The sequence below is a fragment of the Xiphias gladius genome, chromosome 22 (assembly GCF_016859285.1).
Source record: "Xiphias gladius isolate SHS-SW01 ecotype Sanya breed wild chromosome 22, ASM1685928v1, whole genome shotgun sequence".
Lineage (NCBI taxonomy): Eukaryota > Metazoa > Chordata > Actinopteri > Istiophoriformes > Xiphiidae > Xiphias > Xiphias gladius.
In genome coordinates this window covers 10787547-10805919 of record NC_053421.1, presented here as the reverse complement: position 1 = coordinate 10805919, position 18373 = coordinate 10787547, and the positions used below count along the sequence as shown (strand labels likewise).

The following is an 18373-nucleotide window of genomic DNA, read 5'->3' as shown; positions in this document are numbered from 1 at the left end:
AAATGTTTCCAAGGTTAAGAATAAACTTTCAGTTTCAATACTGATCTTGCAGTTTGGATATAGAGTTTACTAAACATCTTAGTAAAAGCTATATCCATGTTTACTAAACAATAAAATGTTTTGTAAAAACTATATCCAAACTGCAAATTCGGTATTGGAATTAATGAAGATGTATTTCATTTTGGCAGATAATCTTTGCAATAGCCACTGTAAAATACTGGATTGCCAAAATCATCATATTTCAAATTCTACTGGTATCACTTGGTACCTTTAAATGCAGTGCAGTTACAATTCAATACAGCCTAATTTTTACTACTATCATGAAATGAGTGACGACACCTGCCACTTAAATATTTTATTTCAATGTCATTAAACATGACATGTCTCAAAAAGTTGGTAAATCTGTTGGACACAGCAGGGTTTAAAACTTCCGCTGAGAGTGAAAAGAAAGATGTATGTGTGTATCCTAATGTGTCAATATGTGTGTGTGTGTGTGTGTGTGTGTGTGTGTGTGTGTGTGTGTGTGTGTGTGTGTGTGTGCGTGTGTGCGTGTGTGCGTGTGTGCGTGTGTATGTGTTAAGGGTGACCAAATACAAAGAGAGTGGATGGGTTAGCCCCGGTTAGGTTGTGCTTTTACGTCAGAGGAAGCACAGAGGAGGGACACAGAGGTCAAGAGCAAACTGTTGATACTCATTAGAAGCTGCTGTTGGAAACTAATTACCACAAGCCAAAGTGAACTAAGCAGTAATGAACTGAACTCAGCTGCACTGAAGGATGCTGTTTAACTCATATGCATATCATCAAATTAAATAGAATAGAATAGAATAGAACAGAACTCACGGCTGGCAGAGTTTGATGAGGTCCTGGTCAGTAGTGGCCGGCGGCAAGCCTCTGATGTACAGGTTGGTCTTACTGAGCTGCTCCACTAGCCCTCCTCCCTGACCTCCTCCTCCACCTCCACCTCCTCCTCCTGTGGTGCTGGGGCTGGGTGGAGCCATGGGTGGAGGGGGAGGAGCATAGGACTGCTGTGGAGACAGAGACAGAAAAAGAGAGGGAAAGGTCACTTAGGTGCCATGAAAACAAATCTAATAAAACCAAACAAGGTTATTTTAAGTTTCTGCCCCTGAGTCCTAACCCATAATATATCTTATTTCTTCCAATCTCTCATTCTTTAAATAATCTCTCTCTGCATAAAGTCCACCGCGATGTCTTGATTCAACAAGAAGCACATCAAATTAAGGAAGCAGGGTATGCGTAATTACTAGTGCTTATTATGATTATGGTACCGAGTTTTACTGTGAGCAATAACAATAACTGTATTAATAACATTTATGGGCTGTGCTGCATCTTTTCAGCAACTTTTACAGCTTTAGAAATCTTTAATGATAATGCTATAAACATTCCTGTTCAGTCTGTGTCATCTTCATGACTGGAGTGACCTGCTTTAAGTTACAATGTTTTCATGTTTTGGATCCGGAAATGTTACAAGCCACTGGCAGCTTTCTTAAGGAGGAAGAGGTTTACAAAGTGTTGATGGACAGAAGGCTGTCAGTATCTGTCCTTTCTCTATTGTGGGTGTGAGCGCAGCACGGACAACTTAAAATGTGATCGTTAAACTTGTTTTCCAAATCAAGAGGACTTGGATCAAACAGACCAAAGGGAATAATCTTGAATCCAAAGACATTTTCTTGATACAAGTGATCTTCCTTCTTCAAGGTACTGTCATCTATTTAAAGGAAATTTTTCAACTATGTAAGACTGCACTGGACACATTTTCTGTCAAGTATCCCTTTATAGGTGCACAAACCAGGCCATCCAGTGTTTAATCCGGGCCTGAGCCCTTTATTACTTCTAACTTACTCAAACGTTTCCAATCAGCCTCCACTGTCCAATTACACAGCTCAGTAGTGACTAAATGACTTAATAAGATGACCATTTCTGGCGGGGAGGAAGGCTAGTCTGAGGATTAATGAGAGTTTGGAACTGGTGGGTTCAGAGTGCACACCCACCCCTGCCTTAGGCAAACTATTAGGTTAAGTTTGGAGGAAGTAAACAAGCCTAATGGCTCATATGACAACAGCGTTCAAAACACTCTGTCTGCTTCCTTTATGTTTGGAGCAAAACAGCCCCGCTGCCTCAACAAAGAAGTCTGGCCTCAGCATTGGTCCCACTGTTGGGAACTGGATGGAACAAGTTCAGAAACCCACTGCAGTTTGAGATGATCACAGGCTAGTTCCACTGTATGCTGTGATGACGAGTGAGAGAGACAGGCAAAGAAAGTGGATGGAAGGTAAAGGTGAGAGAAAGGTGAGACGGGAAGAGCGTATGCGCTTGGCAGTGTACGTGCATGTGCATATGCATATGCTAGGGAGCGTCCAGTGTGTGTGAGCCAGTGCTTGTGATAATGACAGGTTGTCACCGCACAGCAATGTCGAGCCTGAGCCAGCTCCGATATTAATCCATTACCCTATATTTCCCTCAACTGGCACACAGCTCCTGACACACACATGCAGGCATGCTGGCAGCTCAGAAAAAAGAAAGTAACAGGATTCAACACACGTACAGCCGACATGCAGACGTTGCTTGTGAAGCGGTATCATTTACAGGCCAGTGCCTTACACTAACAGCCCAGAATGAGCCTATACACTTCAACAAAAAACAAAGTGGTGGGAAGAAAAAAGGCTACACTGGGCAATACTTCATCTTAATGGCTGTGACAAATGCTGTTCTATATCACAAGTGTCTTCTAAAATTCTTACATTTGCAGTATTTTTTCCAGAATATCTATCAAAACAGTGTTCACTGAGAAAATATTGTCTCAAGCTACTGAGTCTTCAAGCTACTGATGATGCAAATGTAAGAAATGCAAAGTGCTAAACTTGGCTGATTCTAATCAATTAGTTGACAGAGATGTAATTGCCAATAAGTTAAGTCACTTATTGACTTAAAACTGTCAAAAACTTTCACACATTGTACTGATACTGACTTTTCTGTTTTTCTTTCTGTTTCATATCATTGTACTGTATACTGAATATTGGTATTGCTATTTTAGGCTCTAGAATTATGATTTTTTTATAACTTTTCATGACTATTTTCAGATATTTTATACAATGAGTGATTAATCACTACTGAAAATAATCGATAGTTGCAGCCCTAAATATCACCTGTAATAGAAAAATAGGGTTTTTGCATATCATGAGGAATGATTTTTCATGTATTTACAAGAAATAACTTGCTTTCTGCACTTCCTAAAACTATATAATGCAATGTGTAAATATGATAACCGCAAAGAGTTACAAGAAATGTTTAACTCTCATTTCTTGAGATAATTTTTATTAATAACAGGTTTTGATTGTAAGCAAACAGACAAACAGAGCAAAGAATCAAACTTCCAAAGGTGGAGTAGGAGGAGCTGCTCAGTACTCAGCAGTGTACAATTTGTACTGAGAAGTGCATGTGTGTGTTTGCATGTGGTGTCTGTGATCATGATAAAGAAAATCTCAAAGCATCAAAGCCAGAACTGTGTTGAGGACTGATTTGATATAAGCCTCTTGACAATGGGTTTGTTTACCAACCACCTCTGAACTATAACATGTTTGATGGCAAGTGTCAGATACAAATAAAAGACCCCAGGCTGAAATCTGAAAGAGAAATACAATTGGAGTAAAAGCTATAACATGCTTTAGATAACACAAATTGCACACATGGCATGCTTACAAATACAGTTCCAGCACATGCAATATATACACACAGACAAAAACATAACCACACTGGCAGCCTTTAGTCACACACTGTCTATGTACATCCACTGCCTTATCTATGTACATTCATTTTGTTCCATAATGATCTGGAGCAGAAAAGAGCCTTTCTTCATCCACACATCCACACAAACTCAGATGTCTAGGTATGCAAAATTGTACAAAATATCTCTCCTTCCTCTAATTTGCTCAAAAAACACACACACACACACACACACACACACACACACACACACACACACACACACACACACACACACACACACCTGATCAAAGGTCTTGCCCAGGGAACCTCTTTCAGCCAATTTGTGCAGCTGTCAGGGTTTGGGCGATAGTGAGCTGTGTATGCACTGTGTCAGAGCCTGTGATAGGGAATCCTTTGAAACATTAAAATCTCTCTCTCTCTCTCTCTGGCATCCATGCTTTCTCCTCTTTTCTACCTCTCTCGCTCACTGTCAAATTTGACTCCACCATCGCTCAATCTCTTGCTCTTTTCACCTCTATCCTTCCACTTCCTACATATTCGCTCTATATTCTCTTTCACTGCCTCCTCTTTTTTTCCAGTTTCTTTCTTTTCAGAATTACTCTGCAATCGGAGTGTGTGGACTGAGGGCTTCTTCTCAGCTGGTATTGTTGATACACTTGGTACAGTGGAGCAGCTCTCACGGTGGGGATAAGGCTCAGAGGTAGCGACACAAACTGTCAAACAAAACAAACACAGTCATCGGGTTTTCGTAGATTTCATGCACACTTGAGCCTGTGAACAACAACACACAGCAAAACATTGCTGCACAGAGACTACTGACTACCTGGTGACCATATATTTGACTGCAAAGAGGAAAACAACTTACTTATTCTCAAGACGCTGTAAAAAAAAATTTGTTTAGAGCACATTATTTTGTAATTATTTGCTCAATTTCTTTCAGTAAGCTACAATGCAGCTGTCATAGCATCACCTGCATCACCTTAAAGAGGTAACAGATTGTTGGTCTACGTATTGGCATATTGCGTGACATTTATATTTGCTCTTGCCTTAAAACTTCTTTGTCAATGGGTGACAAAATAAAGGAAAACCCTTAAATAAATGATTGGAGAAATATAAAAACTGCAGATGGATCCCAAAACTTGTAGAACCAATATGCCAAGGAATACAGAAACTGTGTCATGGTGGCCAAACACCTTACGATAGTTATATTTTATTTTCTTTAATTTGTCATGAGCATATCATTAATGAATCAAATAAATATTCTGATTTTCCTGAAACAACTGCTTGATCTCATTTTGAGAGATGTGGTTCTAGAAGCTTAATGACATGGTGAGTATACTCGCTTTGCCAGTCCTGTTGACTTCTGTGTCATAACTGTCTGCAAACCATTTCTGTTTTGTGGTGCAGTTTATACGGCGACAGACCGTTAAATAAAAGTAGACGATGCCACATTGCTAATTAGCTACACTAGCATCCTCTATTAAGAACTCTCAGGTCTTGTTCCCTCAACGATCAGCTCTGTCAAGATGACTTCTCACTGCTGTAGGCGTATACTGTATGTATGCAGGCGTCAACACACAGTCTTTGCAAGGATCAATTTTAGCAACATTAAACTTGAGTCCATTATAGCAGGAGGGATAGAAAGACTCCCTAAGTGATTATATAGAAGTACAAGGAGGGGGGGGCGGGGTTGCACAGTCCCATAGAGGGGTGAGCTCTGGGTGAAAGGTAGGAGGGAAGGGATAAAAAGATGGAAGAAAAATAGTGAAAAAGAATGTGCCAGAGAAAAGGACAGGGAGATGGTGAAAGAGGGGTGGCTGATGATGAGATTTGAGTGAGAAGGAATAAGGGGAAAGAGGATGGGACATGGGATAGCGGGTTGTTCCGGCCTCTTCTGAGCTTCCTGAAACACAGAGGAAAGAATGCAGGCTATTTTTAGGTCCAGCGCTGAGATCCTCTCTTACTCTCAGTGCCTCTAAACACAGCAGCGGAAGGGTTTAAGGAAGAGCTTATGAATACATCGGAATGGGAACATGACTCCCAATATACCATCCCCGTTTGGAGATTACATAAGCAGCTAAATTAAGAGTTGGTCATTACTTCTGCCGGATACCTTGAAAAGAGAACAAATCTTTTCAGGAATTCACAAAATCTGGATTGTCAAACCAGCATGTTCAGGCATCGTTTGATTGGAGGATGGCTTCAGGGTGTTGCAATCACAGAAAAGAAATATTTATAATAATTTGAAAAAAGGAAGGAAAAATATCATATCTATTTAAAGTTCAGTTCATGCTGTGCACAGGTATAAATAGCTTTCTTGGAAACAAGTCTAATGATATCCAATACATGATACTTATAGATTTCCAAGTGTCAAGTTGAGGGATGTGTATGCTAGCGGTATAGCTTCTGCTGCACTTCTTTGAGTGTGTCCTTACATTAGGTGCGATGATAATCAAGTAAACACAACCATACAGTGTCTGCATGTTTCATTAAGTTAGATTTAAGGCTTTTAAAGACCTTTTTTCATACAAGTTATGATAAAATACCGAAGCAAATTTGCAGTTAAAATAAATGTTAAATATCAGTCTTTGTGATTGGGGTTATTTGTCACTGGACAAAAACATACTACACCAACCACTATGTTTTACAAGCCCAATACTGGATTTTACTATGCCCTTGAGCTAGTGCAACCGTAACTATTGTAATTTAAGGCTGGTTAAGGCTTTCAGGGCCTGCAGACACTTTTTTTTAGGCAGAAATAACTGTGATATCACGTTTTACCAGGGTGTCTGCAAATTTCATCAGCCCAGATTTAAGATCATTGTAAGGTCAATCAGAATGGAAAATGATCACTTTAATTAATTATGCAGAAAGCTGACCTATTAGAATATAGTCTGCATGAGCTATTTAATTTCTCATCAGGAGAATAGTGCAACAGGAAATTGCAACATTTGTAAGGCTTTTAAAACTAAATTTAAGATGTAATGTAAAGCAGTAAATTGATGCTATTCAAAACATTTATACTGTAACACATGTATAAAAAAAGATAAAAATACTGCTGGTAAAATTGCTCCTTATCAAAATGCTTCCCTTGTCTATTGAAAACCTAATTTTAGAACTACCGGTGCAATAAAGACACTTATTTTGACGTTGATCTCATGTTCTGTCTTCTTATGCTCTCCGCCTGTTCATTTGTCAACCATTACCTTTCATGCACTTCCACTTTCAGTCTCACTGGTCTTCCTGTTTATCTCTCACCTCTCACCTAATTTCCTCTCCTCTCCCATCACTCTCCCGGTTCCCTTCCCAAATGACTCCTTCCCTGTTTCTCTCTGTCTCCTCAGAAGATCAGGCCATCTAGGTTGCTTCCCAGTGGAACGCCATATTCCAGCCGTCTACCTCTCTATCTCTCTTGTTAACATCAGCAACAACAGCATCAACAACACTTGGGCTGTCATAAACAAGTTGCGCAAACATCCCAGGAGGACATCCAGTTTGGGCTTAGTGCTGACTGACCTAATGGGAGATAAGGATATGATGAAGAGCGACAGTGGTGGCTTGCTGAACACTCAGTGAATTCCTAAGAAGGTCAGAGAGAGGGGAGGCACATGTGTGAGTTTACAGGCAAGCTGTTTAATTTGGGATTGATTTGAATCCTTATTAGACTGCACGGCTATTGCTCTTGGGGTCAAAGCTGAGTTAACGTTTGTGTGAGGGTTTATGGGCAATGTTGGTGAAAAACCAGCCAACATGAGTTTTTGCAAAAACTTTCTGTATTTGGGTATATTCTATATGTATATGTTTATGTGTACACATAATGTAATTCTAGAAATTGAACTCCAAAATGATGCTGGTACAGTTCATCTTTAAGTAGTTGTATCTTGAGTCAAAAAACAGCAGTCCCCTCAAAGAACACAAAGCAAGAGGAGGCTGGTTGAGGATGGTTTCACGTCGAAATGTGTATGGTGATGATGTGCTTAAGGTTCTGAATGTGCTGAGCTAACGAAATAGTGAATACAAATAAATTACAGTGACATTGTTATGTTCATTTAATAAGAATGTTCAAAGTTTTTTGAACAAAAGACATTCTTGTTTGGCAATAGAGATGGTGGCGCAGTGTCCTCCCAAAAGAGAGAGACATGGACATTGGGGACATTTTACTGTCCTGTCAAATCTTGAGCTGCAAGTGGAAGGAAATGGGCTCCCACTGCTGCTGCAAGCTAAGATGGAAAAAATGTAGCAGATGAATTATGGGTATATGCAAAGTATATAGTTTAAGTTGCTGAAAGGCATATAGTTCCTTTTTTTTCAGTTTAAATGTCCTTACTGGCCTAATGTCCAAGTAAGGATTTTACGTACTTTTCCTTACCCTTTCAGAACGAGTAAGTGCCACCAGTGCACAAATCACATATGGGTACTATGCAAATGTTGGCTCAGATTCAAGTCCTTCCCAAAGCTCTTTTCATGCATATGTTCTATGTTCGCTGTAAGCAACAATCACCATAGCTAACAAATCTAACTACACTAAAGCAGGCAACCTTGCACCCTCCTTCCTGAGTGACATCCAAGAAAATCATTCCAGCACATTATACTTCAAAACCCACACCAATGATTGTTTCTCCACTTCTCTGAGTATATTCCAAAAAAAAATCCTTCACTACATTCTTCTTTCTTAATTGCATGACCTCTAGCATGCAAGTTATAAAGAGGGGGAAAAAAACCCATCCATATTGAAGAGGAGCTTTGCACAAAGCTCTTTTATTATGTATATTTATGCAAATGACACGTTAGTTTATTCTAGAAAGTCTCTCTTGCTCCTCCTCTCATTGCCCCCTGGTCAGTGTTTCAACCCTGCAGTATGCATGATGAGCAGCGGCAGACAGGGTTTGTGAATCGTGATAGGTTTTATACAAAACCTATATAACAGGGAAAACTATGGAGGTTTCATTGCTCCTCAGTGACTCCCCTCAAAGTTTAAAATGAAGCAATGTTAAATATTGCAGAGGTCTATCAGCAGTATCTCCAGTTCTTTGTCACGGCTGATGAACTCTGGATGTCTCCTTATAAGGTGAGCTGTATATTCCTACCAGCCGCTTATCATCCAGCAGTGCTTCTATCCCTCTTTATCTTATCGTCTCCTCCTTGCATATTAATAATCTCGTCCTGCCCTCCCATGTCCCTCACCCCTACACTGTACTAGTCAAACATTTCGCTTTTCTCCTCCTCCTACATAATTTCCTCTCTTCGTCTTTCGTCTTCAACTTTCTTCTCCTCTCCATTCCTCAACTGCCGACAGCCCCTGGCCTATCTTCTTTTCCTGGCCCATCATCTCTTTTCCTCTCGCCTCATCTCTTCCTTGTACTCAAACTCCTCCTATCTGCTGCCCCCCTCCCCTCCAACACTGTGCTGGAGATTAAAATATGAGGAAACAATCAAGCTCTGGCTCATTAGCATATGAACGGGGGGCTGACAGGCAACTTCAGGCACGACAACAGAGCCCTGGAAATCTGCCGCAGAGCTTTTTTTAATCCCAGGAATGACTTTTTACCGTATTTTGTTGAATGAGACAGAACAATCTTCTGCCAGTCCTTTCAGGCAGTCAAATTACCATCAGAATAAGAGGGCATGAGAATAAGACAGAATGCTTATATAGCATCAGGTCAAAGAATGGAGACTATAGAATAAGTGTGCAGACAGAATAATGTTCTCCCGGGCAACAATGAGAAGCTAAAACGATAGGAATTGGCATGTGTCTGTGTGTGTGGGTGCACGCACTTGTGTGTTGGGTTTGTCTTTTCACAGCAACAATAAGAAAGTGAAAATAGCGATTGGCATGTGTGCATGTGGGTGCATGTATGTTGGGGGGGGTCTACTCTCATTAGTAATTCAATTAAAATGTCTACATAAGTGTAGCAACAACACCAGTCATGACATACAGTATATTATCGGGCAACAGAAATGGGACTGGTAACTTATTACATTAATGGAACAGGAAACTAAGCAATAATATCAGGTGTGGCTGAATAGATTCTGCATTGTGAAGGTTGCACTGGTGGAAGTTATGAAAGCGCGTTACGGCCACTGCCAGTCTATATTACCTCCCATCAGTTAATATTACTGTTCAAATTTATTGGGTACCAGGATAAACATCACATTTTCAAGTCGATAACGCACACACACAGCACACACACAGCACACAACCACAATTTTCCAAACATAAATAATGACTTTAGATAAATCTCAGTTATAACAAGACAAAGAGTCTAAAGCCGTGCTAGCAACTCTTTGAGGCACAGCAATGCTTCTAGCTAAACTTGAATGCTGCATTTACAGAATGTCGTCAGAATGGGAAGAACAAGAAAAACACCCCTTATTCTGACACGCATAATTCCAAGGTCCTTAGCTCTAGTGCTAACCTTGTAGTCACACCAGATAACAGCCTAAATTAACTACTTTTGTTTTGTTGCGTTACCCATTTGCAGCAGTTCGCTACCAAGCGAAACCAGATGCAAACAAACAGTGTATAGATCCTATAAAATGAGGTGAATAGATTGTAGTAGTTTCTATACCAGATTTTATTTTGATGTAACTGCCTGCGATGTTGCATTTGCAGCCATTCTGTCAACAGTTTGTTGACTTGCCCGTAGGACTTTTCACCAATTAGGAGATATCGTCGGTGTCAAAAATTCCTGATTTTTCTGACTCTGAATCACAAGTCGGAGGCTTAAGTGTACAATTATTCCACATTACATTACTTAATTAGTCATTCAGTCATTCAATTGTTGTACATTTTTATGCTGGGAAATTTCAAATTTACAAATACACATCCATCTCCCCACAATGGTAGGATATGTGTTAGCACTCAACAACAGGACACAGCTGAGCTGCACTGTAAAACCCACCCACAGTTGATTTATTCTATTCCACATAATCTATTTTAATTGAAGTCATATGGCAAAACTGTAAACAAGAACTCTTGTTTAAGGTCACCTCCCTGAGCTATGGAGGCAAACAGAATGTGAAACTGTAAGACATGTGATGGTGCAGTAGGCATCTGCACATAGATTATTTAACTCATATGATCCTGCAAGGGAACTGCAGGGTTTATTGGTAATTCCACTTGTAAGTGAAGCATTGTTGCAGCCTTGTGCGCTGCTACGTCTATATACAGTCTCGTCTAATGTAGTAACAGGGTTCAATATGCCTCCCTCCTTCAGATCCACCAGGTCTGAGTTAAACACACTTATCTTTATCTTGTCTGCTCTTGGGGTCACTGACCATACATTATTACCCTGCTTCCTTCTTTCACTGTGGCTCTTGTTCCTTCCTGTTTCTCTCTCTGCTCTAATTAAATTCCTTCATCAAAACGAGGAGCAAATATTCAGGGAAAGATAGAGGAAGAGGGGGAGGTAGAAGTAAGATGAGATGATGACCTGAGGATATCTGGAGGGAAAATCCATAATAGGCCATCGGACCAAAGGTAGCGCTCAGTCAAATCATTATGTTTTTTATTTCTCAGGTGGAAGATTAGACAGAAACATGTGCAAAAAGTTGTGGCAGAGAGAAATACAATACAAAGTCAGTCTGACTAGAGAGGCAAAGCAAATTATCAGACACACATGATATGAGTTAGACCCAATAATTTTACGTTCAAGACTTTCATTCAGAAATGCACCTCCACAGAATATTCTTTACTCTTGAAATGAAACTCACAATTTATATTATATGCACTATGATCCAACAGTATCTTAGAGTCAACTGCCAAAACAAATTGCATCTGGATTATGACTGGACCCATATAATATCATGAGGGGATGCCGGACCATTTTCCACAGGAAATTCCATGTGCTGGAATACTAAATAGCAGCCTGAAGTAACCCCGGTGTTAAATACATTTAGGTTTCAACTCTCAATCCTCTTTTGTCCCTGTGAGAGATACAGAACAGCTCACATTTATAATTCAGAATCCAGTATTAAACCATTTGTCAAATCAGAAAAAGACATGGTTTGCCCATTTAAAAAACAAAGGCTGAATAGTGAGAACAGCATTCAATGTATTCACCGATCATAACCCCGACACAGTGTGTGCTTGAATTGATTTAAAGACCTGATCAAATTACCTGGAAAAGGTAGTATCCATTACTGGCTTACATGCTTTTGCTACTGAACACGGAGAAAAAAGGGAAATGCAGCTGCATAGAACAACAATCCAGCCCAACTGTAACCTGGAGGCATAAAAATACCAAAGTATTCAGTGAGGAAAAACACATTTTAGATGAGAAATATCACAGTGAACAGACACCATGTAAAGAGAGGCAGTGGAGTAAACAGAAAAAATCTTTCTCAAAAATGCTTTATGACAGAACATATCCCTATCTTTGCCATTCCTTCACTCTAGCCTTATGAAAAGATTTCAACTTTGCGGACGCTCACAACATACAACCCGGCCTGTTTTTAAGAAAGTACAATATCAAAACATTTCAAACTAGAATTACCACTTCATGGATGTATGCCCACACCAACCAGTCAACTTGCAGTTTACATTCATGTCTCCCCAGACTTATAAATGTAGAAAAGGACTTTTAAGGAATTTAATAAAAGGTATTAAGTGTTTTTTTTTGGTAATATAGGGATATATAAATAAAATTGATTGATTGATTGACTTTGTTAAGCTTTGTTTTCTCGTTCTGAGGTATGTTTATGTATTAGTGTTTTCACTTTATTGAGAGAAAAAAAAAAAAAACAGATTCCTTGTATGTGCGTTAACATGCTTGACCAATAAAGCTGACTCTGATAAGACTCAAAGTTGTAGCCATGACAGCAGACAATGCTTCAAATATGGATGTTGCTGCAAAGAAGCTACAAATTCTAAAAGGTGGATGCTTCACTCATTTTCAACCCGGCCAGAGAGTATCAATACAATCACCACAGTGTCAAGGTGGGCACCCAAGATTAGTGTCACCAATTCGAAATCCAAATATGGACCAAATATGAGAATATGGTAACAATCTCCCCTTCTGTTCTTGAGTTATGCCGTTGAATAATGGCCAGAAAAGTATATTTGCAGAAGATTATGATTTAACAGTCATGTTGACCTTTGAGCTTTTGAATATAAAATGTCATCAATTCATCATTTTATCTTATCAGACATTTGTGTGAAATCTTGTCATAATTAGCCTATGAATTCTTGAGTTATGGCCAAAAACGTGTTTTGTGAGGTCACAGTGACCTTGACCTTTGAACTTTGACCACCAAATCGAATCAGTTCGTCCTTGAGTCTAAGTGAACATTTGTGCCAAATTTGAAGAAATTCTCCACAGGCGTTCCTGAGATATCATGTTCATGGAAATGGGACAGACGTACGGACGGACAGTCCGAAAAACATAATACCTCCAGCCGCGGCCGTTGCTGGTGTGGAGGCATAAAAGTCAATCATCTTTTAGAGGTTGTAGAAGGGCAAATATACAGAGTGGTAGATTGTGAAACTAAAGGGACTGCAGAGAATAAAAACAGAAGCAAACAAATGCAAAAAAAGAGACGACATCGTCAGGGAAGGAAAGCACATTTGACAAATGTAAAGGAAGGCTGCAGAGGAGAGGAGAAGACGAGAGAAAAGCAGAGGGGGGAAGGAAGGCCACCAGAGAGGTCACTTCTGCTGTTAATAATTTATCCTTTAAAAACCAGTCGGAGGCTTTAATTGGTGCTGTGGCTTAATCCTGAAACACACATACACATACACCTCAGGGAGCCTCTTAGCAGCTGTGCTCCAGCTAAATTGGCTACAGTGTAGCGGCGGCAGCAGTGAGTTCCCTCCAGGTATAACAAAGTCAGCCAAAACAGCAAGAGCAGGCCTGCCTACCACGTCTCATGAATCTGGGCGTGACACTTCTCAGCTTCTATCTGTCTCATGCTCTCTGTCATGCTCTCAAAAGAAATCTTACGGCAAATCAAAACGACAAGACCTTAGTCCCTTTGCAGGGTTGTTAGCTACATAAACACTCAGCTCACTTCAGCTGTAACCGGCATTTAGCTGAGGAAGACATTGGAGGCTTTTTGCATGACTTGGATTAATGTCATATTCATTCGATGGTTTAAGGCTTGATTAAGTGTAGAGGAAAATGACAGGTCGTGGATTTGCCTTTCCAGTGCAAGTCATTACTGTCATGTGATAACCTCATAATCACAATTTGGGTTTTTTTTTATATGTATCCCTCTCTATGCCAATTATCTTATTCAAAGCCTTTTTGTTGTTTAAAATCTGTTTTCAGTTTTCAGTTTTAAATTTGAGCTTAAACATGAATTGTGTGTGTAGCAAAAATAATATCAATGGAAGTACAATGCCTTTCTCAAGTAACAGAGTACATTTTGTGTCTATTGCATGTTTCATTGTGCAGACACACGTCTAAACTGTGTCAACTGTGTGTTGTAGTCAGCAAATTTTGTTCAGAGTATTGTCTATTTGTGAAAAGATGCCTCTCAGAGTAAGGTGCTGGCATCTCACAGTACAGTACAAAAAATGGGATCATTTCTAGGGTCCTCAATCAATGTATGTAAAGTTAAAAGCATGAGGAAAACAACCGAAGACAGGTTCGTCCCTTCATTCATCTTTAATGGTTTGTATGTTTCCGATGCTCATATTTATTGCCATTAAACAATCTGCCTTTTTGGGACAGACTAAATGTCATGCAAACTATGTAACATTTATCCCTTCCAGAATTTCCTTCTGGAAGTGCTGTCCAGCTGAAGGCACTCTGGCAGCATTATATCTTTGCCTGAAGGTTGATGAGCATATTTACTGCCCCCATTACCTATCCTCACACATCGGCTCTGTTGGTGAGATAAGCACTTTGGCCTTCAGCTGATGCAAGGGGAAACCCTGCTATCTGTATCATATCGCCTCTCATACGCCAAGAGTCAACCTTTATTTGGAAATTCTGTCCCGCTGGAGTATAACACTCATCTATTACATTTATCGGACGGTTTGTTAAACTCTCAGCCTGCCTGATCGACAACATAAGGCAAAATGAGTATATCATCAGTATTTCGTCAGATCATCTCTTTAACACTCGTCTTAGCAAAGATGAAAATGTGGTTATTTTACAGATAAGGCCTAAAAATAAGTGTTTGTGCTATAATTATGCCATTCTTAACTTTTTTGGGTGTTTCTTTTTAATTTGTTTTCCTTTTTTCCTTTTTTAAATTTTATGTATTTATTTATTTGCGAAAAAATAACTGGCCCTCCACTAAGAATCTACTTTATGACTATGGTCAAAAGGTTTCTTTTTGACTTTTTCTGTTATGTGTGTTTTGGTGTTACTATCGGGTATCACAATCCTTGGGTGTCATCATGTCTTCTGTTTCTTTAACTGTCTTCAGTAAAGCATGGAAAGTCCCCATCTTTTCTTAACTTCATTTTCATTTCTTTCAAGCACTTTCACAAAGGCAAAGCGATCCTTTTGTATGGTGCACATTCCATGCAGTACACCTTACACTGTATGTCAAAAACACAGCCCTCAGTTAGCATAATATTGGCATAATATATTAGCATTATATTGGCTGTCACTGCAGTTGATGTCACGCTACATCTACGCCTATCTAATCAGATCTAATTAACAGTACATTTTTTTTAAATCCGAGATGCTGTATGACAGTATGCGGTTACTGTGGTTTACCAATAACCCCCAATATGTCACCTCAGAGTCTGTATTATTGTGAATTGCATTTCCACCTTGAGAATTAGATTTCCAAAGTGAGATAAAAACTAGTCCAAGAGCTGCAGCCCAAAATCACCCAGACAGCAAGGTTATCAGCCAGACCCCGGCACCATGAGAATACATAGTGTCTCCCAAATCCTATTGTACCATGAAATGTCACAGCACATTAGCTACAAGAGGGATTACCCTTCCTTGAAAGTAAAAGAGGGAGGGAGCAGTTGAAGGGAGATAGAGAAACAGAGGGAGGAGAGTTATACACAAGGAGCCTGTGGGAATGCGTATGTGAACACATGCGGGTGGATTCAGGTAAGTATGGGATGAATATAAACTAGTTCACGCTCCGTAACCTGTAACTGTATTTGTATATCCTAACTATTTTCCCCATATATCCACTTTTCCTTCTCTCTTCTGTTCCAATTCCCTTCCTCTCTCCTCTCCTCTTCTGTGCCACTGGTCATGATAATCTCTAGATCTTGATTTGGCTATATTTATGAATTATGTAAGCCTACACGCACGCACGTCCACACACACACACACACACACACACACACACACACACACACACACACACACACACACACACACGGACAGCTTATCTATGGCTGGGAAGTTGAGTTAGGTTGGCAGACTGAGACCAACAGCTTGTGGCTGTACTATGGAAGAAAGCAAGAGTCTGTGTCTGTTGCTTTGTCTCTGTTTTTCCCTCTCTACTTTTGTCAGCCCCCTGTCTGGGTTTGTCACTCAGTCTGCAATTCAGCAGGACTTCCCTTTTACGATTGACTGTTATAAAGACTGTATAATTTGAAATCTGCTTTACCGTCTTTCAGCTTTGCGCCTGACACATGGACTAGCCTGACTCCATTTTCTCTCATGTTATCTAGTGTTAATTATTATACATTAATAATAATTATAATTTGATAATTTTATTTTTACATTTTTGCAATTTAGACTATGAATAAGCTTCCTTGGGCAAGAAAACCATAAGCATGTCATAATGAAAAGTCTAAGTTTAAGAGCTGCAGCGCACATGCAATATAGCTCTGACAATATATATTTCAGAGAGGAGTCAAAGGCATATTTGCTGAGAGAAATTAGAGGGAAGATTGTACATATACAGTATGATCCAGGATGGGAAAGTGACATATGGATTTGAAGAAGTTCAATTTTTCAGTGTACAGAGGCAACTGACTCTGCTGGTCCCACTTGAATGAGGAGGGGATTCATTCCAGTACCAGAGAGATCTTTGATCCAAACAACGCTCCCCTTATAAGCTTATTTTATAAGCTCTTCATATTTTCCTCTGGTCTCCTTTCTTCCCCTCTCTCTTCCTTATCTGTGCCTTTGTAGCCCCTCATTCTGATCCTCTCCACTTCTCCTCTTCTGTTGTGTTTCAACTTTTTTGACCTAGCATGAACAAACCCTGGATGAACAAACCACCAGACACCCCCTCCAGACTGTAACCAACACCACCTGGGCCTGCTCCACTTTAATGTCTTTGTGAATATGAGTTGGGCTTTTGACTCAAGTTGTGGCGATCACAGTGGCATTATGTAATGCCCCTTATGCTATAATATGTACTCTCCCTCTTATGTATGCAATGTGCTGCTGCGCCCTCTGTAGTGTGCCTGTGAGGGCAATACAGCTATATGTACATGAATGTAGCATAGTGGGAGTAGGCAGAGAATCTTCATTGTATTACCAGTTGTATGTTCCTCTGTTTCTTCCTTCAAGCGTCTAACACTCAACTTAACCACCCAAACCTCCCACCAACCCAAACCTACTTCACAACCACATTTGTCCCTCGACAGTACACAGTCACAGTCACAGTACCGCATAACAACAGATATCCATTACTGGAATGCATCGACGTTTTGAAAATAATGCTTTGGATCAACTTACTGCAGTGCAATAAGACGATTGGTTGCAGTTCCACCTCTGTCTGTTTAGTATTTAATCCACTATGGTGCTTCTGAGTTAAATAAAGCAAAACTAAAGTATCAATTTAGTCATCAGTTTAATCATTTTAGCACACACCACACAAAACCGTTGTAAAAATATTGCACACTGGACACTTCAAACACTGGAACAGAAACTGGTGGCAAATCTAGCCGTTTCAGCATGTTATCATATCGTCAGGTTACATCTGCATTATCTCCTCATTCTCTACAGAACAAAAAATAAACTGCAGTTGTTGTGTGCCTTGTAGGCAGGTGGGTCTCCCATCGTACTGATGTGAGTGTCCCCCGCATCATTGATTTCTTCCTGAGAGAAACATGGAGGGCTAAGAGAGACCTCTGCTGAGAGGATAATTCTAGGGTTGGCATTGGTAAGAGTGCTACAGTTAGTATTTTCTGTCACAGCGGTGCACTGAATGCTACTCCTGTTGTACTTGGAGCCTCCACTGCATCTAATCTAGCAGTTTACAGTGTCTGTGTGTGTGTGTGTGTGTGTGTGTGTGTGTGTGTGCGTGTGTGCATGTGTGTATGCATGAGTATACATGATTTAATTGCATATACAAATACTCAGAGTACATCTCATTTAACCCTGCATTTGTGCATGCATGTTCTGAGTTTTTACAGTCACCATAAAATGGCATTTTGAGTGTCTCACAATTTGGTGTTACTTGTAAAAGACATGAACCAACATTGAGGGTTCATTTAAAGTGTAGGAAAGGAAAATCAGACTTGTCTGATGGGAGGAAAGAGTGGGTTCAGGATACACTGTTCTCCACTGAGTAAAATGATTCTTTTTTTCTAATAAAACTATAAAAGTGACAATGTAAACATATCCATTAATATGTAACTACATGTATCTGCTGCTGCATATCTAGGAAAAAATTAAATTTGTGTATATTTAATGATGTTACAGCATCCATTTGAATATGAGTCCGCAACTGGTGCCTGACATTCACTGAA

At 39.8% G+C, this 18373-nt stretch overlaps 1 protein-coding gene across 2 annotated transcripts in view; it reads right to left on the bottom strand.

Moving 5' to 3' along the window:
* LOC120784595 (RNA-binding motif, single-stranded-interacting protein 3-like) overlaps nucleotides 1-18373 on the bottom strand; it is a 115821-nt gene that overhangs the window by 82753 nt on the left and 14695 nt on the right. Inside the window, exon 2 of one of the 2 annotated variants that reach the window (XM_040118518.1) lies at nucleotides 841-1022. In XM_040118518.1, the coding sequence (XP_039974452.1) occupies nucleotides 841-1022 (182 nt within the window). Of the gene's footprint in view, nucleotides 1-840; nucleotides 1026-18373 lie in introns of both variants that reach the window. The other variant, XM_040118517.1, reaches the window with a different exon arrangement.